We start from the raw sequence: 26,159 nt of genomic DNA, 5'->3' as shown, positions 1-26,159 counted from the left end.
ACTGTTTCGGCGCCGCGCACCAAAAATTCGTCAAAATGGTCATTCATATTGTGGGTATCTTGGGCGCAGGCGTGCAAGGAGATAGATCATTGTCAACAACAGAGCCACGCCTTTTCAGCTGTCGTGCTCCACACCAGTCTTCTCAATCCGATCAACTCTAGCGTTCATCACTCTCTCGAATCCAACGCGGATATATCTGCCCATCGTCGACCAGAAGTGTCGGCCAGCTTCGTGTTCGCGAATCCTCCCCATCAGTTCAGCGACCTCCTCTCTGACATCCTGCCTAGGATGGAAGAGGCCCATGCCGATGTATAGGAGACCTGAATTCTGTCCACTCCCAGACGTAGTCGCCTTATTCTCCCATACTCCAATCGCAACCACTGACAGGAGTTGGCTGATCTCTTGCTCTGTATGCACGGCAGCACATATCGCAAGATAGATGTTGGCACTTTGCTCATGACCTAAACGTAGTTTGGCCAGCTTGTCATGCAAGTGTTGAAGGTCCAAATGTTTGATTGGTCGATGCACGTAATGCGCAGCCAAGTCCCGGACAAAATTGTAGTAGCTGCGAGTATTTCGCCATCCCTCGATGCGTGTCGAATTTGCTGCCAGCTCATTATTCTTGCTCTGCGGTGTCGGCCACACATACCCGTGACCAGTGACCTCCGGAGGAAGCTGTTCGCCTCGCTGCTCGCCAGGACTGATAGGCGACATCTCTGAAGCCGGGTACGTTGTCTGGGGGCTATCCGCATTGTGAATGTGCAGCGCACTTGCCCCATACACGGTCTCCTCGAAGCTGGATGCCAGCCGGGTGAATTTAACGACCCACTTGCGGAACTTGCTGCGAATGGCAGTCTCGCCGTGTCGTTCATTGATTGCTGACAGGACACTTTGCATGAATGCACCATCTCCTGTTGCATCACCTGCCATGCTTCCGGTTGGAAGGGCATTACCTCCGAGACCTGCCGACAGGCTTGCACCAGCTGAGACTAGAGATGCAATGCCCCCTCCACCACTTGCTGCGATAGTGCCTGGTTGATGTGTGTTCTGATGGAAGAATGCAACGCCCTCAGTCAAAGGTGCTTGCTCTATGCGATTGGAAATTGTCATGCGCCCTGTGCTGAGGTTACACATGAGATCCCACCATTCAGTTTTCAAGGCGAATGCAGGATTGGTCACGCCTGCAATGAAGCCTGGTACTTTCAACAGATCGTCAATCTTGGTCAGGTCCGTGTATGGAAAGGCGTGTCGGGTGAAGCCTCGCAGCAGGCCGCCAGATGCAAGTGCACAGGCGCCGAGGACTGCTTCTGCCACTTCGGAGCTAGGTAAACCGTGGCCGAGGAATATGACACGCTTTTGTGTCAAGAGCGCGTTCAAAAGGACGATGATGGGGTGAGTCGCGGCGCCAGAGGTCGTTAGATGTGGGTGAGTTGGTGTGAACGGCACCGCCTGTGTCGAATGAGGAGTGCTGAAGGTAGTGATCAGCTTGATCAAGCTGAAGTCCCCGACTGTCTCGGGGCTGACTGCTGTTGGGATCTTGACTGGCACAGGAATGTTGGCATAATGGACGATGCTTTCAAATTCATGCGTGTCACGAGGCAAGCCATAACGGGTCTTGGACTGCAATTGAGCAGTGCTGGTGGCTTGCTCGAGAGGCGGCAGTGCGCCTTCCTTAGCCATGTTCTCGGTCATCCTTTGGGAAATTATTGCTTCGAACTTTTCCAAAAAGAGGTCTTTGGCATCAGTAGCCTGTAATATGTACTTTTCCAGGAAGTTCAGCTTCGGCAGCAGAGACAGGTCCATGCTGTTCACCGCATTGTAGAGACTGGCCAGAGTTTCGATCTGCGGATTTGCGAAGTATTGCTCCAGGGCGAGAAGCAGAAGAGGCTTGTAGATATGCAAGAAGGAGTGTCTTGTGCAGATTGCCATAGCCTTCACAACCGCACCGCGTTTGACTGAAGTGTCATGCTTCGTATTGACCAAATTGAGGACGTAGACCAGAGGAGGACCGTCGAGCGCCACGTCGTCGGATTCATCGTCGTCGTCCTCTTCGCCGAATTGGGGTCCGTCCTCGTCGAACTCCGCCCCGCTCACGGCGTCTTCTTCATCATCCTCGTCTTCAGCAAGACCCTTCCGCCTGCGTCTCCGACGTCTACGCACTGCCTCTTGGTCCTCATCGTCTAGACCTGCGTCCTTGTGCAAGAAGAAGATCGTCCAATCCTGAGCTCTCGAATGCGCCTGGTCGGGAAGCATGAGTTCGGCCAGCATGTGCTCGTCTCCACCTACAGGGCCAGGATACTGATGCTCCATAATACTCCCCCGGTCAATGTCAAAGGAGGCCACGAGAATGTATTCGACATGTTTTTCGCTACTGTCAGGAGGATATTGCGACTTGACCGGTTTCGCCTTGCGCCGAGGAGGCTGCTTGTGCAGAGGGCGAGCATGGGGAGGCTGTGAATTTGTGGCGGAGAGCGAGGAGTGATAGCTGTTGCGGCTGGACTGGTGAGAGTTGTTGGAATGCGTGTGCCGGTGATTGACTTGCAAGTTGTTGCTTGGGTCTGAGGTTGTATGCGATGGGAAGGAAATCAGAGAAGGATGGCGTCGCGAGGCCGAGGAGCCGGTCGAGTTGGTGTTCGGCCTGATAGGCAGCACTGTTGCCATTGTGCTGTGCGTCTCCTCTCTTCTGCGAGGAACCCTCTAGGCATCCAGCAGGACAGCAGCGTGAGAATGGATGCTGTATACGGCCTGTTCTTGTGGATGCCCGATTCCCCACCTCGGTTCCTGAATCGAGTCATGCAGGGTTCGAAAGCTTATCTCTTGTCACCGCGTCAACCTCAGACTGTTGACGCCAGGGTTCCCCCACGCGATCGCGTCAACTGCACAGCACCCGCATGCTACATGCTACATGCTACATCTACATACGAAGGCCAATTTGCTTCAGACCGTGAAGTCTGACACAAGATGGTAAGAAAAGTTGAAAATGACTCTGATATCGCATGCTCACTCACAGACTCCGCCAGGCCTCGCAGAATCCAAATCGCCTGTCTGCACAACTGTCGCCCTTCGAAGGCAGACAATCTCCCTTTCGACGACAGAACAGCCAGTCACCCGCAACAGCCTCGACAATCCGCGGCGCGACCCAAACAACTTCGCCCACCAAGAAGGCATTTCCGCCCTCGCTCTCTCCGACAAAGGCAGGCTCGTCGCTGTCGCCCGAAAAGACCAGTCCGTTTGGGCGACGACCGAGCCAGATCAGCAATGCTTCCGAGCGCCCGGCGAGTCCCTTCGCGAGACCGACAAGCAGTTTGAGCGTATTCTCTTCGCCTTCGCGTCAGCCCAGTGCCGCAAGCCAGCGCGACTCGACTCCCAATGCAACCGCTTCTCCTGCCTCACCAGCCCGCAAGGCAAGCCTACCACCAGCTCCAGAGGAGACTACTACACCCGGACTCACTCCATCTTCTCCTATTGTGTTCGACGGCACCAGCTCTTCCATCCTATACGATGGCGCGAAGCCTTCAGTAGAAGACCATCCTGAAGATTCAGATTATTACGTCCCTCCAAGCCAGGCCAACTTGCGGCCGACTGCCAAGCGAAACATCACTTCTTCGACAGCGGCAACCGTGAAACCTCCAATGTTCAGCATTTCGCAACCGAGGATTGCAGCGCCCAAGTTGAACGCTGTGGGAGGAGGGGCATATAATCACATACCCCAGCCTTTGCTGCACAGCATGAGGGAATCATTCGAGGTTTTGGACAGCAACAACACCGGCACATTGAACTCTGCCTCTGTGTCAGAGATGCTATCACAGCTCGGTCTGGAAAACAACACCAAGGCATTGAAGGATTTCTTTCCGCCCAATGGACCAGCCCAGCTCAATTTGGCACGATACCTAGAAGTACTCTCTGGTCCGCTGTCGGATTTGTCGCAACCCGAGGAGCTCAGGGCAGCTTTTGAGGCTTTCGATGTAGACGATAGTGGCCAGATCGACATATCCGTGCTTCGAGATGCTTTGCTGCACACAGCGCCTCAGCCTGGAGAGGACAATGTCCGGCTCAGTGAGAGGGAGGTGGACAATATCCTTGGCGAGTTCACTGGTCGAAGAGCCTTTGGTACCAAGGGTCTCAGCTCTGGCAAGATGAAGGGCGACGTCTTCAGATATCGGGACTTTATGGCGGGTGTGAGCGGCACAACCCATGTAACAGGAGAGACCGTGGCATAGAGCTTTGGCATTATCCTCCCTTCGCACAGGCTCACACTATTGCACATGTCGCACAGGCTACAGACCGTAACGGAGATAGTTCATGCTTGAAGTTTCTATTGTCTTCATCAACGCCAGGGAGCAGGCTGGAAAGGCCTCCGGACTGGATCGAGATGTTCAATGTGATCTACGAGCGCTGGTAGGACCTGTTCCAACGGCAAGCTACATCTGACGCCATCGGCCCCGTCACCATCTGCTGCCACGTCGGCGAAGAACTGCTCCTCGCCTCTGAGGCCGCCTATGTTCACGGCAGCAATTGCTTTGCCCTGCTCTTTCGCTCTCTTCACTAATCGCCAGGCTGAGTATGTCGCCAAGGAAGAGCCGAGTATGAGCATACTGCTCGAATGATCGATAGCGGATTCCACCGCCACTTTGACAGGATTGGAGATTGATTCTCCAAACATGATCACAGCTGGTTTGAGAACTCCCGCATTGCTTCCTGCCGCCCAAGCCCCGTCATCGTCTGTGATGACCATCTTGCCTGCTTTGGCCAAAGCTGTATCGTTGAGACACTTCGGACAGGGCGGATATCTGAAACTGCTGTATTCAACACCAGGAACATCCACGTCACCGTCTGGATTCGTCTTGAGTCCGAGCAGCCGCCTCTCGGAGGGATGTTCGGTGCTCAGAGCACCGCTCTCCAGCATTTCTGCGAGAAATGATGCCCATTGCGGATTCATACGAGATAAGTCTTGTTGGAAGTGGCCCCGATCATACTCGGTCCGACATGTCAAACAGACGGTACTGCGTAGATATCCGTGCAGCTCGAGGCTGGACAAGTTAGGGTGTGCCTTTTGGTGAAAGGAGTCAACGTTCTGTGTTATTACTTTCCCGACATAGCCAAGGTTTCCTAGCCGTCCAACGGCATGGTGTGCGGCATTGGGTGTGCTCCGGTGTAACGTCGTCCAGCCTAGAAAAGAACGTGCCCAATACCGCTTTCGTGCCTCGTGGCTGGCTGTGAATTCGTGGAAGTAGATTGGCCTAAGCGTTCAATGAGCTCTGACCTGGTGTGTTTCACGTGGGGGTGCCGCATGCCTCACTTACCGGTAGGTCTTGTTCAATGTGTATGTTCCCTGGCTGCCTCGATAGTCTGCTAGTCCAGAGGCGACTGAAATCCCAGCTCCAGAAAGGATCAATGTCTTGCCACCCGCGGTTCTGTCGACGTTGCGTGAGAGGAAATTTTGGAGCGCTTCCACTGCGCCGTCAATTGACGATGCAGTTGCAGGCAATATTGTAGGACTAGGCAGAGGCGCCGTGTAAGGTATACGCATCAGCGGCATGCCTTGCCTTGCAGCGACGCATGCTCATCAGACTGCTGCTGGGGGCTTTCTGCGCACAGCGAAAGCCAGTGTCGGGCGTGTGCGGATGTCGTCACGATGTCATGTCTGGCGGATCTATTTTGAGCTTCCGCACGCAGATGTGAGCCGATCTGCTGGTTTTCGAATGCTCCGACTCCGCGCGAGGACGGCCAGTTTGGCGTTGAGAGTCGAGACTGGATCAGCAGTTCTGCATGCTGATCATATCGGTATCTGTGCGCCTGTATACATTGCCTCTATCACACCGCGTGAAGCAGGGAACTCGGGAAGCGGCCGACCTGACCGCACGGCGCAGGCGGTGATCAAGCGAGATGACCCTGGAATGTGCTCCGATTCGTGTGAGCGTGTGTCATTGAAGCGGGCCGGTCCTCAGATGCAATCTGCTTCGGTGCAGGGCCAAACTCAGACAGAAGAGGCCGACCTCCTCTGTCCACTCCCCTTCTTTCCACATTGCTTGCTGATCCGGGCCATGCGGGCATGCTGTGACGGTGTGACCTGTCGCCTTTCCTGGCACGCTGAAGGCAAGCCGCAAGCCGCATGGATTTGAGTTAATAGGATATGGGCAGGGATCCTGACATCCTGTCCCATAATGATACTGTAAGGCTTGATACCGATGTTCACGCAGCATGGCAAGCAGGTCGGGCCACAGAGCGACGCAAGCAGCGATAGACGTTTCACACCCATTATTATTCACACTCTGCTCTGTGAGGCCGTGACGCTCGCTCGCTGCAGCTTCTTCCATCCGCTGTGCCCGCAGTGCCACCGTTTAAATGTTTCGCGGAGACGCACATTTCGTTCCATTCAACGGTACCTATCTCGGGCAGCAGACCAAGGTTCGCCACGAATGTTATATTATGGCCATCCATTGACTTTTTTCCATCACGCCAGCGGTTATCTCGTTCCGAAGCAGTCCTCAGTCCTTATACATGTGCTTGATGGCCTCCGGCACACCTCCAGCACTCTTCGTGACGTGCATGCAATCATGATGCCAGAAATACCGGGGCATCGCGGGTTGTCTTCAAGAGACTCCCCATCCAACTTGTTGATCCCCAGATCTGGCGACAGACACAATCGCCGATGCAATGCCACGGCAAACAATATTTTCCCACCGGTCACTCCGGCATCGCGACCGAAGGCTCATCAGATCCATGCGATTGCAGGTATGAATGTAAAGATTGCCCAAGCTCCAGCATCACTCCAGCACGAGAGGTTCATTGAACGGAAGCATTCCCGAACTTGCTCTGGTTGGGAGGCTTGGCCCAAACTGCTCTTACCAATGGAAGCAGCTAACTATCGATTCGCAGACGATGCAAGAGCACTTCATGCTTGCCGTCACAATCCAGAGTCAACGCAGCAAGAACGTTCGCAAGCCATCAAGGCAAGCACAACAGTTCAGTTACCAGCCGCACGTTTGCCACGTTCTTCGGCTCCAACGAGACATCGTCCAGCATCTCTCAACTTGAGACATACAAATGGCCGTACAGCACTTTCAGCACCAGAGTTGAAGCAGCGAATATGTGACACTTGCATAAACGGCATCGCTGCGATCATACAGGTACCAACAGACAACCGAGAACCGACCCCACCGACGCCGACAACGCCTCTTGCCGTTTCTGCCATGGGAAACGCTCATTCCAGTCACGTAGCGGATCACGGCGCCGACGACAAGTCGATGCGCAGTGTAGTTCATGTCCGGCGCAGCTCGAAGCCAATATCTAGAAAAAGCTCGTTCAATGTCTTCAAGCGAATTGACAGCCGCAGTCCGCTGCCACGGGACGTCACTGCCAGTGTCATGTCGATATTGCATCGGGATGGTCACAGCAAAGACGACGGTGTCCCTGACAGCGACGGTCTGGTCAGTGTCCCAACGGATCCATTTTTCGATCAACCTGAGGACTGTGACGGACAGTATCCGTGCAGTCCTAAGGTGCACTCGGCATCCACCATCACCGTGACAGAGAGTCGAGCCCATCTGCCACTTAGTGCATCGACTACCATACGCGACCTCAGGTCGACCGAGCCCAGCGAGGACAACGCCATTGCCGATACCCCTCAAATCAGCGAGCCTGATGCAGACCGAGATGATGTCGACGTCCTGTCCACCATCTCGCCGACAATCCCAGCACCTTCTCCTCTTCCCGAAGACAGTCCTCACAAGTACGGACTGAGAGACGAGATTGACACACCCGAGGTGCCCGACGTGCCGGAGAATATTGCGCTGCCAAAAGCCAGACGGAAAAGCAGTGGACCTGAACTTTTCAATGTATGTCACTGTCAAGATGATGAACGACTTATATCGGATGCTGACGCATTGCCTAGGAAGCCAAGAATCTGCAATCTGCTTCCTCCTTCCTCAATGGGTTGAGTACAGCGCGACGACGCGCTGAATCGGTCGCCGCTATGCATAACGCAGAGTCAACAGATGGCTCCTGGGAAAGAGTGACTGGGTCTAGCAATGGAACGTCGAGACCTTCCTCGACTCGGCCCCCGTCACGACCCTCAACGGCGCAACAGGACTCCGAAGGACGACGCAAGAGGCATAACTTCAAGTCCTCCGGCTTCGCCTACACACGGCCCCTCACGCTGAATCAAATCAAATGTTATCGTGGTCACGATCGACTCTTGCTTAGTAGGAACAAGCATGCGCCAGTTGAGTGTGCCGTATGCCATATCGATGACGATGCCGAACACTTCAGCTGCAGTTGGTGTGCGCTTCGGATGTGCAAGTTTTGTCGCAAGGATTTCGCAGCGCGCGGCATAGCGGCGCTGCGAGAACGGATCAAGCTTGCAGAGCTTGGTGGAAGGAGAGTAGATTCGGCACACAGCAGCGCCAGCAGTGAGAGTTTGGAGGCATTGGCCAAACTCACGTCGGCGTACAATTGACAGATTCATCACAGAGTGTACGATGATGACGACGATAATGTGTAGTATGAAGTAATGGCAGCTTTCTAACAGCGCGCTGGAAGGCGCCGCAAATGTAAACGATTTGGATGATTGGAATAATATGCAGAATATACCCTTTGCGCAAATTACAGAGCGTGCATTCCCAGAATCAGAATCAGCACAACGACGATGTGCATTTCTTGGCCTGGCAACAAGCTCTTTTTGGAGGCACTGGTTGCTAGGATAATGTTCCTAAATATACAGTGCGTGAACGTATTACTCTAAGTCTACTCTCTAGATTCCAAAAAGAGTATCCTATACAAGGGGATAATAGGCCTCTTAGAAGTTTCTTATATAATAAAAGCTATCTCTACCTAGACTAGCAATAAAGCGTATTAGGTAGTTACTAGTATATTATATTATATAACCTAGCTACTATAAGAAATAAACTCCTATATAGACTATCTAATACCCTTTATTACTAGTCTAATCTACTTCTATAGGAATTTAGTAGATATATATAGACAAAGCGCCCCGAATTTTTTTTAAAGAAAGAATATATAATATAGTAATACCTAGACTAAAATTCAAAAATCCGCAATAGTAGCGGCCTAGATAAATACCTAGTATTTACTAATTACTATTTTTTATTCCTTAAACAATAGCCCTAGTCTAGGAAAATTAAATACTATAATCTAAAAAACCGAGTATACTCGGCTATATAGACTAAAAGGCTATATCGCAATAATAGGAATACGTACTATCTAGACTGCAATTCGAAAAAGTACTACTAGGCGGACCTAGATACTATATATTATATACTAATTTGCGTTCCTCGACGAGTACTTCCTTAAAAGGGGAAAATCTATATAGATAGCTAAAATGCGATAGAAACGGCGTAGACGAGAGATAGGACTCCTACTATTCGAACGCTAATTAGCTTACTATACCACACCTTAGCTGCATACTAAGTGTACTACCTGGTGTATATACATACATACACACATCCCCTTAACGAATTCCTTAGTTAAGTCCGACGAACTGGAGTGGAGCAAGAATTGCTGTTAAATGCTATATACGGCTTAGGTCTAATCGATTCGTGCAATCAGAATCACCGCTCTAGTCGACATCCTAGTTTTGCCGACGAACCCCGAGCAGGTACGAGTTCTGGCAGGGGATACACACACCATCAAATATTAATAATCCCATCTCTCGTCTGGGTCTCCGAGACAGTGATAAAAGCGGCTGCGCCCCAGGCTGCGACTTCTCCGTTACGCAATTGACTTCTCCGCTCGCGAATGCGAACGGACGCGACTGGTATGAATACTGCTATTGCGAGTATCATTATGCAGCTCCGTCCAGCACTGGCAGAGTTCTGGTCCATTGGTAGCCCAGGACCAACGCGCTCGATCTGATAACACGTGCTTCGGTGATCGAACCCAGAGTTCATTCCCAGTGAACCGCCTACCCAATACAGCGTCACAAGCTGCAAGCACTGGAGCAATTGCTGCTGAGAGAGGCTACTCTCGAGGTCGTAGAGCGGCATGGATCCATCAACCACAAGCTCACCAACAAGCCCGACGACAGGCAGAAGGAGAGGCACTTCCGTATCCAGCGTCACGCAGAGCGTGGTGTCTGCGACAGAGCGTGTCTTAGAGAGCGACCTACCACGAGGCTTCATTGCGGCAACAGCTCAGGCAACAAGCGGGTTTCCGACCATTGGCGAGATCAGAAGAGGGAGTATAAGGCAACAGGATGCTACGCAGAGAGTTAGCAGGCATCGGAGCTCTAGCCGAAGGCGTGCTCGTGACAATAAGAGATCAAGTGATGATGATGCTGTGGTGACAATACAGGACGGAGGCCTCGTGCCTTTCCCGCCTCTGGAAGAGGAGCATACACGCAATAGCACCCAAGTCCACGAGCCGGTCCAGACAGAGCCGCTCCACAAGACTGAGGGGAAAGAAATCATAGAACGACTCTCGACTCAACAGAGCGTGCCAACCCAACCGGAAAACATTCAAGCCTTCAGCCTAGGACAACAACTCTATACATCAGGCCATATTCCCACGCCAAAGCTGCCATGGACTACGACTACTTTCAATGCCTTGAAGGCATTCTCAAAGTGGTTCCTGACGCCATTCGGCTTTCTCGTAACAATCTACGGACTGAATGTAGTAGCATGGGGTGGTATGCTATTCCTCCTTCTATGCAATGCCAGTCCAGCTATGTGCCATGTTCAAAGAAATGGCGCTTGGATTCACGACTGTAACGACATTGATAGCCCACGCCGTATCTGGATTGAGATCGACTCGCAAATTCTTAACGCGCTTTTTTGCGTGACGGGATTCGGTTTGGCCCCGTGGCGATTCCGCGATCTATACTATCTAATGCGATATCGATTTACCTCTGAGCGGAAGCATGGCCTGGATAAGAAGATGTTCTGGATTCGTAAACTTGCTGGCCATCACCGAAATTGGTTCAGACTACCTGGGTCGGATACCATAGACCAAATCTCGGCCAATATCTACTTGAACTCTGTCTCGGAGAAGTGCAATGCCAACAGTGAAGCAACTTCAGACATCAGGGTACCCATACCATTAGCCAGAGCGCCCGACGATCCTCTATCAGGCGTGCGTGCACCACCAACAAAACTGTGGAAATTAGACTGGTTCGTCTGGTGTCAAGTATGGAACACATTCTTTCAGATATGTTTGTGAGCATACCTACTTCGTACCCCTTTACATTAGACATTTCACTGACGGACCAGGTGTGGTTTCATGTGGGGAATGAACAGATATGACAGACCAAGTTGGTCGACTGGTCTGTTTGTCGCTCTTGCTTGCGGAATCGCTGGCGCGGGCGGCTTCATCTCTTTCAAAGAGGGCCGCTTGGTTAGAAGGGTTGAAGGCGCTGTGCCTTCACTGGCTGCACAAGACGCCGTTGGGGTTGATCAAGATGCTGGAGATCCCGCGTCTGCTTTGCAGCATGCGAGGCTGGAAGAGGCCAGTGCACACCATCTGGAAGTGAAGGTCAAGCAAGATGTTGCTGTATAGGAGCAAGCAAAGGTTTAGCAAGCACTGGACGACTATGGCATGGTCGTGGACGCCATTCTGACGCTGGTCGATGGCATAATCGAGATCATTGCACTGGCTGAGAGGAAAGACAAAAGGCGCGAGGCTTAATTTGCAGAAAAGGAACGAAGGGAACGAGACATGATCGATCAATGATACCCACGATCAATCGTGATTGTTGTACCTAAGATATAGCCAGTGTACTGTGCTTACTACATGAGACATGGATGGCCTCTACGTCATCATTAATCAGCCGGTAAGACCGAAGCGGGAAAGCGTGGCGTCTGAGATGAACCCTGGATCCATCAAGCGGAACTTTGAACTTTGAAGCGAACATCTTTCCGGACTGATCCTCGTCAACGCAAGATGGCAACCAAGAGGCAGGCACCCGACGATCATGGCGTGCGCTCGAAGCGGCCTCGATACAACACCAATCCGAACAAGCCAGCGAATCTGAGTGGAAAATCCTTCCGAAAAGCACATCCGGTGAACGAGTTGAAATCCCAAATTCGGTCTCTAAAGCGGTTGCTTGAGCGCGACTTGCCTGCCAATGTACGAGTTGAGAAGGAGCGCGCATTGCAGACCGTGACAAAGGAGCTGCAAGATGCCGAAAGGGCAAAGAAGAAAAGCGGGATGATTGGCAAATGGCATAAAGTGCGGTTCTTCGACCGGCAAAAGGCAGAGCGACGCTTGAAGAAGGCTAGAAAAGCACTGGAGGCTGCAGCAGGAGCGGATGCGGCGCTAGAAAAGACGGTAGAGGACTGTGAAGTCGATGTCAGCTACGCTATTTACTATCCGCTGGAGGTGGACTATGTGCCGCTGTTTCCATCCAAACGCAAGAAGGACGGCGAAGCGACAGAAAGGGCGGAAACTGATGACAAAGCTGCGGGGAGAGAGGGCGATCAGGAAATGTGGGAGACCGTGAGGAAGTGCATGGCAGAGGGCACTTTGCAAGACCTAAGAGAAGGCAGGCTGCGAGCATCAGGAGCAGAGGTTGATCAGGAGGAGAGTGTATCCGAAATTTCTGCCAAGCGGGTACAGGAAAAGCAAACTAGCAAAGAAGGCAGGTCGAAGACGTCGCAGTTCGGGAAGGAAGACAACGGCGAGGACGACGACAGCGAAGACGAAACCGGGAGAGGATTTTTCGGAGACGACTAAAAGGTCATTGGGCCTATGGAACCTCGATAATTCTAGCTTCACGCATCATAACCACGAGCTTTATTTCGACCATTACAGATCCCGGAGTAGCGGGCATCATGTCTTGCTATCGTAGACCTTCGAAGCGCGATGCCCATTCTCATCATTCACCCAGCTCTCTATCCGCGTTGCTACATCTCCGACCAACCGCTCGTACCTCTCGTCGACGAAGAAAAGCCCGCAATGAGCTCCTACTTCATCAACATTTTCCATGAAAACGCGAACCCATGTAGGATCTCGCTCTCCATGTGAATCCTTAGGCGGCAGACTACAGAACATGCGATCTTTCTTCGGTTTCCGACTCTCATGTCCTCTGGTCTCCGACGGCGCTAGAGAATCCGTATCATGAACAACCGTGGGCTCGGATATAGCTGCTATGCTGGAAGAACGTGAGTTTTGTGGTGGACGGAGGGCGTCGGTGTGTGGCTGCAGCTGTGACGACTCTGGTTCAGGCTCACCACGGAGCCTTCTGCCCTCTTTTTCCATGCGTTGCCTCTCACGTTCCAGTCGAAGCTCTTCTTTCTCGCTATGAGACATTTCCGATTCTGGCTTCGGTGCCAAGGGCTGTCTCCCTCTTACTGTCAAATCTATTGACTGGCGCTCTCCACCTGAATCCGAAATGTCTCGTCGTGACCTGGTATCCACACCCTTTGTTCCGCTATGTGCTTGAACGGCCGCTTCGTAGGCATGAAGAGCTTTTTTGTGTTCCTGCTCTACAAGTGCTCTCGTTGCAGGGTCTTGGATATAGCTTATATCTAAAGGAGCCGGCTTGGCTGGAATGTATCCCGGGTCTGATATCCTGTCATCAACAGTTGTTGAGAGTGTCGAACGAAGCCGCTCCTGGGAGCCATCACCGTGCGGCTCGTCCTCTACTTTGAGAGTCGCCAAATCCTTGGTTGCTGAGTCTTCAGCCGATATACCAGATATCGACGAGCCTGTTTGCGAGGGCAGGCGCGATAGTTGTGGACTGTCTGAAGGATCTTCTTTGGTCGCCTTGGGCTTCTTAGGCCTACCCGTGCTTGCTGTATAGTAATTGATGAATCGGACTCTTGGAGGCGTTCCGCTTTGGACAACTGATCGCCGTACTCGCTCGTCCGCTTCCTCAAGTGCTCTCAGCCTAGCATATCTGCTCTTCAATTCATTATAATTCGCCATCGCTCCGCCGAATTCCAAATGCGACGAGACTAGCTTCTTCGTCGCTTTAGTAAGGTCGTCAGAATGCTTGTTGATGAAGTGCCATGCATTACGCCAGCCCTTTCTCACCGGAAGCACCACATCGTTCTGGAAGGAAGGGTTGTAGTTCGGATCCGCTGACTCAGGTGCCCATAACGTGTCTGTTCGATTTGGACTCGGTAATGGTGGTGGCGATCCAATCTGATGTGAACCGTCTCCAGCACTTGTGGTTTCAAAATACTTGTCATCTGTTTCTTCAGCCGGTTTGAATATGCTTGACAGTCCACTTTTCACTACCCCAGGATGCATCCCCAAGAAAGGAACATCGAAATTGATGGTCCCTATGATTCGATGCTTCAAGGATGGAGCTGATGGTGGTTCAGGAGGCATAAGCGCCACCTCAGCAGATAGCAATCCTCCCATGCTATGTCCTAGCAGGACAGTGTCGGTGGCGTTGTCCTCGTGCGGGCTCAGCCATCTGCTAAAATCGTCCCTAGCATTGGATATTCTGCCTTTAGACCTGTAGCGCGGATAGATCTTTGAATGGACCACATGCGTTTCGGAGAGGAGAATGGCCAACAGGTTGTGCACATGAGCAGGAAAACTACGAAAACTTGTCTCGGCGCCCATAAAGCCATGAATGTAGACTAAGAGTAGCTTTCTTCGTTGATCTGTCTCATCGTACGCTGGCAGCAGCGACTGCTGTGAAGAAGAACGTGGGTCATCACGCAACAAGCTACCAGAGTTGCTTGCCTTTGCGTAGGCTTCTTGTTGTTGGTGGATTGCATCATATGGCGGAGGCTCGTCCAGGCTTGTGCCCCTCGAAGTCTGCGATTCTCGAGGCGGCAAAGGTGGCGGACGACTGTCATTCAAAGAAGCCATTTACAAAAGTTGATATGTGCGAGTCCCTACCAGATGTGCAAGTGACGCTTCCGTCACGCTTCAGATCGGCCCTGCGAAGTCCTCACCGATTGGCGACCTGCATGTGCGTGTCGAGAAGCAACCGGACGACTCGTTAGCGCCATGTCTTCATCGTGGCATTTCGGCATGTGCCTCGTGTGAGTACGGTCAAAGTGAAGCATGAACGCCTGCCTCACTGCACGATGACGGAAGAAACCGTTGCCAAGGCTCTCGGGTAAATACTCAAATGGGACACATTGGCATGGTAATTACTCGAATGGTAAACCTCTTACTGGGATGGGACACATTGGCATAGTAATTACTCGGATAGTAAGCATTGGCATACTAATTACTCGGATGGGATTTCTATATCCGCAGTATATACTAGCAAATATAGAAAATCCCCTATTGCTACTACTTAGTTATAGAGTTGTAGTTTTCTTATAAGTCCGGGACAACTATAGTTAAACACTATTTCCCTATTTCTGTATTATATGTATATTGCATAGAATACAGAAATGCGGCAGTAATCTACTATAGTTAGAGTCCTAAACCTCCTTTACCTTTACTCTTAATCTTTTACAAACTCCTAGCTTGTTTCTACATTTCTATATTATATATATATTGCATAGAATGTAGAAATACGGCTACAATTAGAGTCCCTTCTAGACCTTTACTCTTAACCTTTTAAAAACTCCTAGCTTGTTTCTGTATTTCTATATTCTATATATATTATATAGAATGCAGAAATACGGCTATAATTAGAGTCCCTCCTAGACCTTTACTCTTAACCTTTCAAAAACTCCTAGCTTGTTTCTGCATTTCTGTATTCTATATATATTGCATAGAATGCAGAAATACGGCTACAATTAGAGTCCCTCCTAGACCTTTACTCTTAACCTTCTAAAAACTCCTAGCTTGTTTCTGCATTTCTGTATTCTATATATATTGCATAGAATACAGAAATGCAGAAATGAACCTTTAGACTTCTTCTTAGAGGCTTCTGCCGTGCCTCCTAGGCTAGTATTACGAGTTCACTATCCTAGCGGATTGCTATCCTAGCGGATTGCTATCCTAGCGGATTGCGGTAGCTATATTCGTATTAGCATTAAAAGTACAATGCCTAATATCGCTAACATAGCGGATTATATTAACTACGAAAAAATGACTTCTTCTCGCAACGATATTATTTATAAATTGAACCTACAATTAACATATCGTATAAACCTTATATCGCTGCTATTATTAACTACTACGCTAACGTTATACTATAGGAGGCATATATATATATAAGAATTAATAGCTAATATCTAATAGCGAAGCGAGCCTGTTACTATACTAACAGGTAAGGAAGAGAGCACAGTCTCTTCCTTAGCTTCGCTATAAAGGTAAACATGCTTCGCCTAGCGCATTTAAATACTACGTAACTAACGGCCCGCTCCCTGTCCCGATTAACCTAAGGTAGTGTCGCGCTTCCTTAAACTGATTTATTAGTCTAAAAGTCCTTGTAATATAGCGTCGTAAGAGCTCTATTTCGAGACACTTATATCGAATTAGGAGGTCTAATATTGTCGGACCTAGGTAACCCTGCTTCGGCCAAAGTACCGTGTTATTACAACTTACCCCTTACTAGAAACTAGAGATTAGTATATGCCTAGCCTCTAACTGTAATCGAGTTTCTATAGCCTTCTATAATCTTGGTTTCTAGGTATTAGAAGGTTAGTGTTTTGCTCTAGCCTTGCCTTTTTTTTTTTTTGCTTAGTTATTCTATTCTATTGCTTAGTATCCTACTCTTCTGCTGCTTTTTCTATTTTGTCTAGTCGGCAGCGGTAGTTAGCTATAAAGAAGGCGGCGGTAGTTAGCTATTAGAGGCAGCAGTAGTTAGCTATAAAGAAGGCGGCGGAGGTTAGCTATAAAGAAGCGGCGGAGGTTAGCTATAAAGAAGCGGCGGAGGTTGGCTATATTAGCTATAAAGAAGGCGGCGGTAGTTCGTTAGCTATCGGAGGTAGCGGTAGTTAGCTATAAAGAAGGCGGCGGAGTTAGAGATATGTCTATACCTCCTCTTGCATTTTTATCTAATAACAAGGTACAGGCTATTTAATAATATCCGCTGCTAGTAAATACCTACCTCTTAACCCTCTTAATATAACTGAAACACCTACCTCTTAACCCTCTTAACATAACTAGGTTGAATAGATAGTAATACTAATAGGGGGGCGGCTAAAAATCGAATTTCTGTATCTATAGTATAGCTCTCTTAATACACTAATTCCGCGTTCGCTAGCGACACTACGAGTACTGTCCTTTATTGTTAAAGAAGTCAAGGGTCAGCTATTGCGGCTTTCAATTAACATTGAATTTCTGTATTTAGTTAGCTATATACCCGCTAGTGCCCGCATCTATCGACTAATAGCGAATTTCTGTATTTATAGGATATAATATCTTCGCTACCGTTATCTAATAATACGGCCGTCTGTGCTACGCAGGTTTGTTGCTACAGTATGCTAGTTGCTAGTAGGCGATATACGGTATCTCTAGGTAATACGCAATAGTATGCCTATAACTGCTAGCTTCGAGGTTATTTTTAATTGCTAGCATAGAGGTTGTTTGTAGCAAACATTAGGTCGCAGTTAGCATTCTCTAGAGGTATAAAGCATTCGTTACTTCTCTACACTCTGTATTGTTACTAAGACAGCCCTTACTAAGACAGCCCTTACTAAGACAGCCCTTACTAAGACAGCTACTAAGACAGCCCTTATAAGACAGCTATTAAATCGCTAATATCTTTACTAAATATACGAGATCTTTAGGCCTAGGCAGCCCGAATCGACGCCGAAATATAGAGAGCTGTTCGGTAGGGCTCTAGCGGCACCTAAGTTAGTCTAGGCACGGAGGCTAAAGCCTAAGCAGCAATTAACCGAGAGCGTATAGCAGAAGAAGAGAGGTAGCGGCAGAAGGGGCGCGAGCAGTATAGGCGGATATAGGGGAATTATCTAGAGGAGACACCTCCGCCTTCGCCGTCTAAAGGCAGCTAGTATAGCAGTAAGGGCTAGAAGTAAGGCGGCAAATGTACTACGCTATAGGGCTGTAGAGATCTACCGAACATGCTACTACTAGCACTGCTAGCCCTTCTAGTACTGCTAGGGCTAATAGTTCCTCGACTAAAAGCCCGGTCCTCTAGCTAGGAATCTGTACTGCTTGTCTAATAAACTAATGAAATCTATACTACTCTTCTTAAAACCTGCTAAAATCTATACTGCTATTCTTAAAACCTGCTAAAACTTATACTGCTCTTGCTAAAACTATGCTACTCTTACTAAATTCTACTCTTGCTCTTTACGGAATCTAAATGCTGCTACGCTTAGTTAGGGTCTTTATAGGCGCTAGCGTATAGCTCTTTAGTTGTAGTCTTAGTCGTAGTCTTAGTTGCTATCGGCGTAGGCTTTAGCGCATAGCTCTTTAGTTGCAGGACGCTTGCCGTCGGCGTAGGCTTTAGCGTATAGCTCTTTAGTTGTAGTCTTAGTTAGCGGCTAAGTAACAACGGTATCTTAGTATCGTTAGGTTTCGATAGCAGGACGTAACGTAACGATGCTAGTTCAGCTTTGTCGTTAGTAACGTAACGATACTAGTTTAGGTATAATCTAAGACTAAGTATTATATCGAGTTTTGAATTTCTATATTTATAGCAAGTTGTATAGAATACAGAAATTCGGCTACGCCTCGCTTGCTTGCGCTTGCTTAAAGCCGATTTAGCTTTGTCGTTAGTAATATAACGATACTAGTTTAGATATAATCTAGGACCGAGTGTTAGGTCGAGTTGTAGATTTCTGTATTTATAGTAAGTCGCTTAGAATACAGAAATTCGGCTACGCCTCGCCTGCTTATATAACACTTAGACTCTATATATATGCTCTATAAACTATCGAACTTTAGCACTACCCCCTTCGTGTTTGTATTAATACTAGATAATAATACGAAATATATAGTCCTTCGATTAGCTATATCTAAGCTTTAGGTGCGATAAAATACTCTGCGGCGCCGTATTATATGTTTCTGTCGTATTCGCCTATTCCTTCGGAAGCATAACCTAATAGATAAAGGCATTATATGCCTAGACTATATCGACGTATATCGCACTTAGTGCGAATTTCGGGTACCGAGGACTCGCTGCTGCCGCTATATAAGAAGAAGAATAATCCGTAAAATAGACGACCCGGACGCCGTCTTCCTACTTTGCTAGGATAATGTTTATCGCACAATTAGAGTCTAGTTTGTATACGAATCTCCGGACGAGACCTGTCTAGTATAGAGCAATAAATGCTTCCTTATATTCCTATATACTAATTATATCTCGGTAGAGTGCATCTATAGCATGCGTCTAGTCTAGAAACACTACGTTAAGGTAGAATAATACTAATAGTAGCGCTAGGTAGAAATTAGCTAGCTCGGCCTATAGTAATAGCTCTAGGGTTGTAATCGTATATCTCGATACTATCGATATAGCTTTCGGCGCGTTATTAGCTATATTAGCGCGTCGTATCGGCGTTATAGGAAGGATACGAACACGGCAGAGGAGATAGAGTAGCAGGCTAGCTAAGACCTAGGCCAATTCTTACCTAATTCTATATTAAATACGTTAAATAACTATGTCGCGTCCTTTATACGCTTTGTTACTATTATAACAACGCGACAACTATAACAGCTACTAACCCTACGACTAGACAAGCTAATCCCGGTACTAGAATACTTCCCTCCTACGAGTATAAATACACTGTCGACGCTTAGAGGCTTAGCCTCTCCTCTACTTGCCTAAGACTAATACTATCTAGATATATAGACTATAGTAAAGGTATTCGACTAGTATATAGCATAGAGAGGTTAGGCTTTATTTGCAAGATTATCTAAGCTAACCCGCAAAGAGTACGTCTGTCTAAGCAATCGCTAGTACTATATAACCGATATAGATAGGCGGAATTAATGTATGTTTAAGGTCTTACTCCGCTATAATAGGAAGGGGGTCGACGGAAAGGAGGTCTAGGTATTTGTCCTTAAGGAACACGAATGCTCTCTAGTAATATACTATAAGAATCCGAGGAACTATAGAGTAGGTCTACTCTTTAAGTACTGTATCGACGCTGTTACTACCGATTAGCGACTCGTACTAAATCAACTCCGACGCGCGGAGCAGAACTAGTATCTTAATAAGATTAGCTATATGCAAGCATTTCGGATAAAGAGACGGTGTTTAAATGAACTTGTTAGCTTAGAGTAAGAGTCGTAGCAGAAGATTGGACTACTATTTAACGCACTAGATAGAATATAAGGCACAGACAATATATATACTAGAGCTTTCTATACTCTATAGACAGACTATAAGGATCGATATTAGGCATCTACTATATTCTTATACGTACGCCTACGTAGCTTTCGACATCTGCGTAAGCTGCTTACCCTTAATAGTAGCTATATATCTAGTATATATAGTAGCGTTATCCTTATTATTGCTAGCATTAACGCTAAGAACTAAGTATATGTTATAGCATAGTACTATTTACGTTCCGAGTTAGAAGAAACCTAGTCCTAGTTTCTTAAGCACTTTAAGGAACAATTGCAAATTGTAGACGAAATGTCTGCTATAGAATATAGGGCCCTTATTAGCGATCGGTAGAAAGGCTTAATTCCTATAGTAACTAAGGTATATAGTAGGCGTCGTATATATTACTACTACTATATATAGTATCTAGTAGAGAACTTCGAGGAGCATTTCGGCCCTACGATCGCAAATGCTGTCCGCTACCTCGCTACGATCGTAACGGAGATTCCTTTTAAGGCTAAGAAGTTAGCAATACTATACGAGATGCTATAGGAAAAGCGCAAAGGCCGGGCTAGAGAGGTAGTAGAACTCGAGCTATACTTCGAAAGCATTAACACGTCTCGGTAGACAACATATTACGCCCTACTAGAGGAATACCCTCGGTTTAGATACCTAACTTCGAACAATTCTGAGTCTATAAATAACAAATTCCTAGCAGAGCGCGAGATAACCGTATTCTAGTGTTACTAAGCAATATAGGAGAGATTAATAGTCGAGAATTACGAAAGACGGTAGCGCACTTTCCGGTTAATTCGCTAGTTAGACTACTATAAAGAGGAACAGTAGCGATACCTATACAAATCGCGCTCTAGGTAGAATTGTCTACTAATAGCAGCTAGCAAGGCAGTAATTAAGAGTAGCGCATCGAAAGAGTCTTATATCGTTAATCTTAATATGCGAACATATAGCTACAAGGCATTTTAGGATAGGCGAATGCCGTACGAACATGCGTATATCGCTATCCGCTACTTTAAGAACGAGCCTTTAATCTCGAACGACCTAGAAGATTATATATACGAAGCGTATAGTTAGGCGTTATACCTCGACACCTACTTAGGGATCCTATACCTAATAATATGTAACTAGATTTTAGCCGATAGTATTGCTAAACCTCTACTACTCGTAAAGACTAAGGGTCGACCTAAGAAGGCTCGTAAGCGTAAGAAGCGTAAGCTAAGGTCTAAAAGCGGGAAGGCCGGGCCTACAAAGACGTATTCTATTTACAAAGAGCATAGACTCGATAGTAAGGGCTATATAAAGAAGACATACGCGCGGCGTAGGACTAGCGAGCATCCTATTAGCGATAAACGCAAATAGAAAAGCAAACAACCTAAACGCCGGCGGATTAACTACGACGGTACGCTATATATTATAGAATTAGACGATAACGGCGATAGTAGCGGTAGTAGTAGCAATAGAGAAGAAGAAAATACCTATAGTATAGGCAAGCTATTAAGTAGCAACAAGAGCGACAAGGACAGCATCCGATACGAGATATTACGATTATCTAGCTTCGAGCAATCTATTGTCTATAATAGGGTAGACTTCTATATCTAGCGGTACCGAAAGGAAGTTAATATAAGCAATACTAACCGCTAAGCGCGTAGGGAACTTAGATAAGAGGCTAGTAAAGATAAGGATTACTTCTCGGATAACGATACAATGTTTACGAGACGTATACTAAAGCAATTTAAGGCTATAACCGCTCGAGACATATAGGCATATCGCGATCGCTTTATAGCTAAAGCCCTCTAGCAATCCGAGTCTAGTGTCTCTATCGGCAAAGGCATTCCTCCTATATAAGTCGACTAAGATCTAGTAGCAGCTAAAGCGAATAAACGCTAGAAGAAGCTTAACTAAGCTGCTACTACGAAGGCCCGCAAGTCTGCGAGTAAGCAGTTCGATAAAGTTAGGTAGTAAAATAAACAAGCGTCGACGAGAGTAGTATAATAAGAGGAAGAGGTAGGGCTAGAGATAGTACGGTCGGGAATTGGCCGAATAGCTACTTCTTAGCAGAGGTTAGTAGCGATAATAGACAAGTTCTATACTACTACTAAGAAGAAGCTAACTAGATACTTAATAGTCCGTCTGTAGAATGCTATAAAGAAGCGAAAGGTATATACGTCTAGTACTAGTCTAGGCCTATAGAAACGGGTAAAGACAACTGCTATAACTCGCGCCGCAATAGTATAATAGAGTATAGCAGCGTCCCGTACTAGTATCTAAGTAGCCCCTCGAAGTCGGAGATATTATTTTATACTCGAGGATACTAGAGCTACAATTACGGAAAACGAGCGGAGACTCGGCTTTACTATAGAGGATAAGTTTACTAGGCTAACGTAAGTAGAGAAGAAAGTAGGCGTTATATAGTAATAGAAGGCCGAAGCTAACAAACTACTTATTAAGAAGGAACAGGCTAAGAGGCTATAAGCGGATGCCGAGTTAGATACAAGGGTAGCCTAGTTAGAGGCTTAGATACAAGCCCGTAGAGAAGCCTATATAGCTAAAATGCAAACATCTATAGAAGAATATCGAGCTCGATAGCAAAAAGAAGAAGAAGAGCGAATCTATAATTAAAGGGTTACAGACGAAGCAGCGAATATAGCATAGCGGCGACTAGACTTACTAAGCGTAAGTATTAGATTATAGCTCGAGCACTTTATTATAGCCTATATATCTAGTAAGGCAAAGTCTGCGTAAGGACAGAAATACGGTACGCGTATTATTAAGAAGACTACTATCGAAGAATTTAAACATCTATGCGATAATGTAATACGCGATAACATCCCTCTACTAGTTTATATCGAGAGAATCCGGAGAGGGCTACTCCCGATCTAAGTTAACCTATATAGTAGTGCAGTATTAAGCTAGCTTGCAGTCCTTAGTTGTTTTTCTAACGTAGGCCGTACGGTTATATAGGCGCGGAATATCTAATATAAGGCAGAATCTAGCTATTAATCTCTTAAGCCTACCGACGATAAGGAAGCCTTATTATTTCAAAGAGCATTCGCCGACATAATCGTAGGGCTACTACGTACGAACTCGAACTCCGACGATATATATAGATTATACGAGATAGACGAATAGGATATAGACTTAAAGCTAGGCTTAGTTAAAGAGATATATAGCAACATCTATAAGTTTGCAGGTCGTCTTAGCGTTAGGATAACTAGTATATACTAGCAATATCCTATATAGCTACCGGCGACAGATATCTATAGCGTACATACTAAGCGACGACGATATATTACAAAGGACGCCTAGGGCTTCCTATATAAGGAACAAGAAGGCTAGACTATACAGTTTGCGCTAAATATAGAGATAAATATCTTCCTAGCTAACGAGCAATACCGTAGTATAATAGCTACGCTGTTTAGCGATAAGGCATCCCTAGAGAAGCGGTTTTAGCGTACTAATATTCGGACTACTACTAAGAAGGAGAGCATTAGTGCTCTTTTTAAAAGAGCTCGAAAAAGGGATAGTTAAATAGGTACTAGCGCAGTATCGCCTTAGGCAATAATAATAACGTGTTTGGATTTTCTATATCCGTAGTAGAGACATTATAAATACGGAAAATCCAAACTGTCGGTATTAACATCGAGGGGCAAGTAGCAAGCAACTAGATTACGAGCAGCTATAGCCTAAGATTAGGACAACTAGTAGCAGATTAGGAGCTAAGTAACAAGTCCAGGTAGTAGCGGCACTAGATATAATAGCTATAGGTCTAGGAATACTAGACAAGAATTACCTTCCTACGAATACAGAAATTCGCTATTAGTCGATAACTGCGGGCACTAGCGGGTATATAGCTAACTAAATACAGAAATTTAATCGAATTAGCGCTACTTAGATATACAATAAGGAATGCAGTACAGCGCATACTAGCTAACTATAATAGTAGACGAGAGAGAGGACACGACGATTAGCAGTAATAGCGGCTAGCGCTAGATAGTAAACTTTTATTTGAAATAGCGCAGCAGCGCGCTATTATAATATACTATAGAGGTCTTACGACCTCGTCTTTCGACAAGGCAGTCTCGAGAACCTACAACTAGCTAAACTAAGAAAAAAAAAGAAACAAAGAACCTAGCGCTTAATTATTATTATTATTAACATTATTATTATTATTATCCTTATCCTCGCTATCCGACGATAGGCAAGGCGGCGACGCGCGATCTATATAAGGATTATTTGCCTAAATGTAGTAGGCATACTTGCGATACTTGCCGAAGGCATCGGTCGCGTATTCGTAGTACTTAAGGCCCGACTAAACACACTCGAGATATAGGCGGCAGCGGCGGCGGCTAGCGATCTCTATAATGCGGCCGACATGCGACTAGATCTTCTAGCGGCCTTCGAACACTAAGATATTATTAGTAAGAGTATAATATATACTAGTTCGATTAATATATAAAGCTACTTACTCTCCGATACCGACTACTACTAATTAATAGCTATTAGGCAGCGAAGCACTATAACATTCTTACTAGCTTTCGCTAGACGACTAACGCGGCGCTTCTTACTAGTACTAGTACTAGTACTAGTACTAGTACTAGCGCGGTCGGCTAGGATCTTGCCTAGGAAGGTTAGTGCCTTAGAAGGCGCGACGATTAGTATAAAGGCGGCGGCGGTAGGCGGGGCGGCGGCAGGTAAGGCGGCGGTAGGTAGGGCGGCGGTAGTAGGCGGAGAGAAGAGAGAGGGGGAGGTACTTAGAGTATGTGTCTAGGTATTAGGGTCTATTACGTGCCTAATGCCTAAGGCTGCAACTACCGCACTTCTTCTTCCGACTTTCTCGTAGATAGTCTCTCTCGAATACATTAGTTACATTAAGTAGTTATAAGCCCCCTGCGTTTCTAACGCGCACAACACGTTTAATACGTATTCTAATAGTCACTCCGACTGCTACGTAGTTAGCGCTCGTTACTAAAAATTGCGCCGATACTATTATCGTCGCCGCTACCCTCGCCGCCCTCGAGTATTCTAGCAGGTGCTAGACTCGAGTCGGCTACTATTAGTGTTAGCTGTCCGCTATACCGGTTTCTAACATTAGTGTTAGCTGTCCGCTATACTAGAATATAGGCGCGCCTATCGGCCGCCCCTCTTAATATCGCCGTCGCTGTCCGCAATAGCTCCCTCTACAACTACTAACGCTTATATAAGCAACATCCCTAAGCTAAAGAATAAGGAGAATTATCTAGCATAGGCCTACGCCGCTAAAGGCGCCCTTAAAGGTATGTCGGTCTAGCGCTATATATAAGGCACCCGCTAGCGACCCCTTACTAAGGCATCTAGTAAGACTTCTAAAGAGTTTGAAGACCGCTAAGATAAATGGGACTCTAAAGATCAAACAGCACGTACCTGGATCTTTGCTAATTGTGTTAGTAACATTCAACAATTACTGCTTAGTCTGTCTATATCCTAGGAAGTATAGGACTTCCTTAAGAAGAAATATACTAGTAAAGGTAGGTCTACTAAATTTATGCTCTACTAGGAATATATTACCCTTCGGTATAATAGCAAGGACATTAAGAAGTTCTGCAATAAATATAAGAAGAAGCTCGGTACCTTAAAGGATACTAAATTAGCTATTAGCTAATATTAGGCTGTCTACATATTTATTATACAAATCGCACCGTTCTACGAGGCTTTCGTATAGATGCGCCGTAAGCAAATGCGCGCCTCGGAATACACTATTAATAATAGCACCCTTAACAACATTATTAGCGCGTTGCTTAATAAGAATGTAGCTTAATTGAACTAGGCCTAATATAACGGCTTCTTTAGTCTTTAGCGCTAACTACAATAGCAAGGTAGTAATAGTAATAATAACGGTCGAGGTAACTCGAACCGTAGCGGTCGTAGTAGCCGCGGAAATAGCAACAGTGGTCGTAGCCGCGGTGGAAGCAACTAGAATAGTTATTAGTCTAACCGTAAGAAGTGCGCCTATTGTTAGGGGTTACACCCTTCTAACCGCTGCTATACTAAG

General features: G+C 47.0%; 7 protein-coding genes across 7 annotated transcripts; 4 read left to right on the top strand and 3 right to left on the bottom strand.

Moving 5' to 3' along the window:
• Nucleotides 1-114: 114 nt before the first annotated feature.
• Nucleotides 115-2,661, bottom strand: MYCFIDRAFT_26635 (uncharacterized protein; the record flags this gene model as incomplete). The annotated part of the gene is made up of 2 exons (XM_007921577.1): nt 115-953; nt 1,017-2,661. 2 exons carry the CDS (start codon nt 2,659-2,661, stop codon nt 115-117), a joined length of 2,484 nt encoding a protein of 827 aa, XP_007919768.1.
• Nucleotides 2,662-3,239: 578 nt separating this feature from the next.
• Nucleotides 3,240-4,193, top strand: MYCFIDRAFT_120954 (uncharacterized protein; the record flags this gene model as incomplete). Its single annotated transcript, XM_007922999.1, has 2 exons — nt 3,240-3,467; nt 3,567-4,193. Coding segments are annotated over 2 exons (855 nt in total), but the record flags the coding sequence as incomplete, so codon positions are not given.
• Nucleotides 4,194-4,387: 194 nt separating this feature from the next.
• On the bottom strand, nt 4,388-5,539 carry MYCFIDRAFT_14817 (uncharacterized protein; the record flags this gene model as incomplete). Its single annotated transcript, XM_007921461.1, has 2 exons — nt 4,388-5,240; nt 5,304-5,539. Coding segments are annotated over 2 exons (1,089 nt in total), but the record flags the coding sequence as incomplete, so codon positions are not given.
• A 1,847-nt stretch (nt 5,540-7,386) lies between these two features.
• Nucleotides 7,387-8,458, top strand: MYCFIDRAFT_89509 (uncharacterized protein; the record flags this gene model as incomplete). The annotated part of the gene is made up of 3 exons (XM_007922998.1): nt 7,387-7,430; nt 7,586-7,838; nt 8,090-8,458. The coding sequence occupies 3 exons, from the start codon at nt 7,387-7,389 to the stop codon at nt 8,456-8,458; spliced, it is 666 nt and encodes a 221-aa protein (XP_007921189.1).
• A 2,057-nt stretch (nt 8,459-10,515) lies between these two features.
• On the top strand, nt 10,516-11,367 carry MYCFIDRAFT_99750 (uncharacterized protein; the record flags this gene model as incomplete). Its single annotated transcript, XM_007922997.1, has 2 exons — nt 10,516-11,171; nt 11,226-11,367. Coding segments are annotated over 2 exons (798 nt in total), but the record flags the coding sequence as incomplete, so codon positions are not given.
• Nucleotides 11,368-11,895: 528 nt separating this feature from the next.
• Nucleotides 11,896-12,755, top strand: MYCFIDRAFT_205844 (uncharacterized protein; the record flags this gene model as incomplete). The annotated part of the gene is made up of 1 exon (XM_007922996.1): nt 11,896-12,755. One exon carries the CDS (start codon nt 11,896-11,898, stop codon nt 12,685-12,687), a length of 792 nt encoding a protein of 263 aa, XP_007921187.1. The 3' UTR covers nt 12,688-12,755.
• A 79-nt stretch (nt 12,756-12,834) lies between these two features.
• MYCFIDRAFT_118736 (uncharacterized protein) lies at nt 12,835-14,565 on the bottom strand (the record flags this gene model as incomplete). The annotated part of the gene is made up of 3 exons (XM_007922995.1): nt 12,835-13,271; nt 13,740-14,060; nt 14,124-14,565. Coding segments are annotated over 3 exons (1,200 nt in total), but the record flags the coding sequence as incomplete, so codon positions are not given.
• Between the last annotated feature and the right edge of the window lie 11,594 nt (nt 14,566-26,159).

The sequence above is a fragment of the Pseudocercospora fijiensis genome (assembly GCF_000340215.1).
Source record: "Pseudocercospora fijiensis CIRAD86 unplaced genomic scaffold MYCFIscaffold_1, whole genome shotgun sequence".
Lineage (NCBI taxonomy): Eukaryota > Fungi > Ascomycota > Dothideomycetes > Mycosphaerellales > Mycosphaerellaceae > Pseudocercospora > Pseudocercospora fijiensis.
The sequence above is the reverse complement of the archived record's forward strand: the minus strand, read 5'-3'. Positions and strand labels throughout refer to the sequence as shown.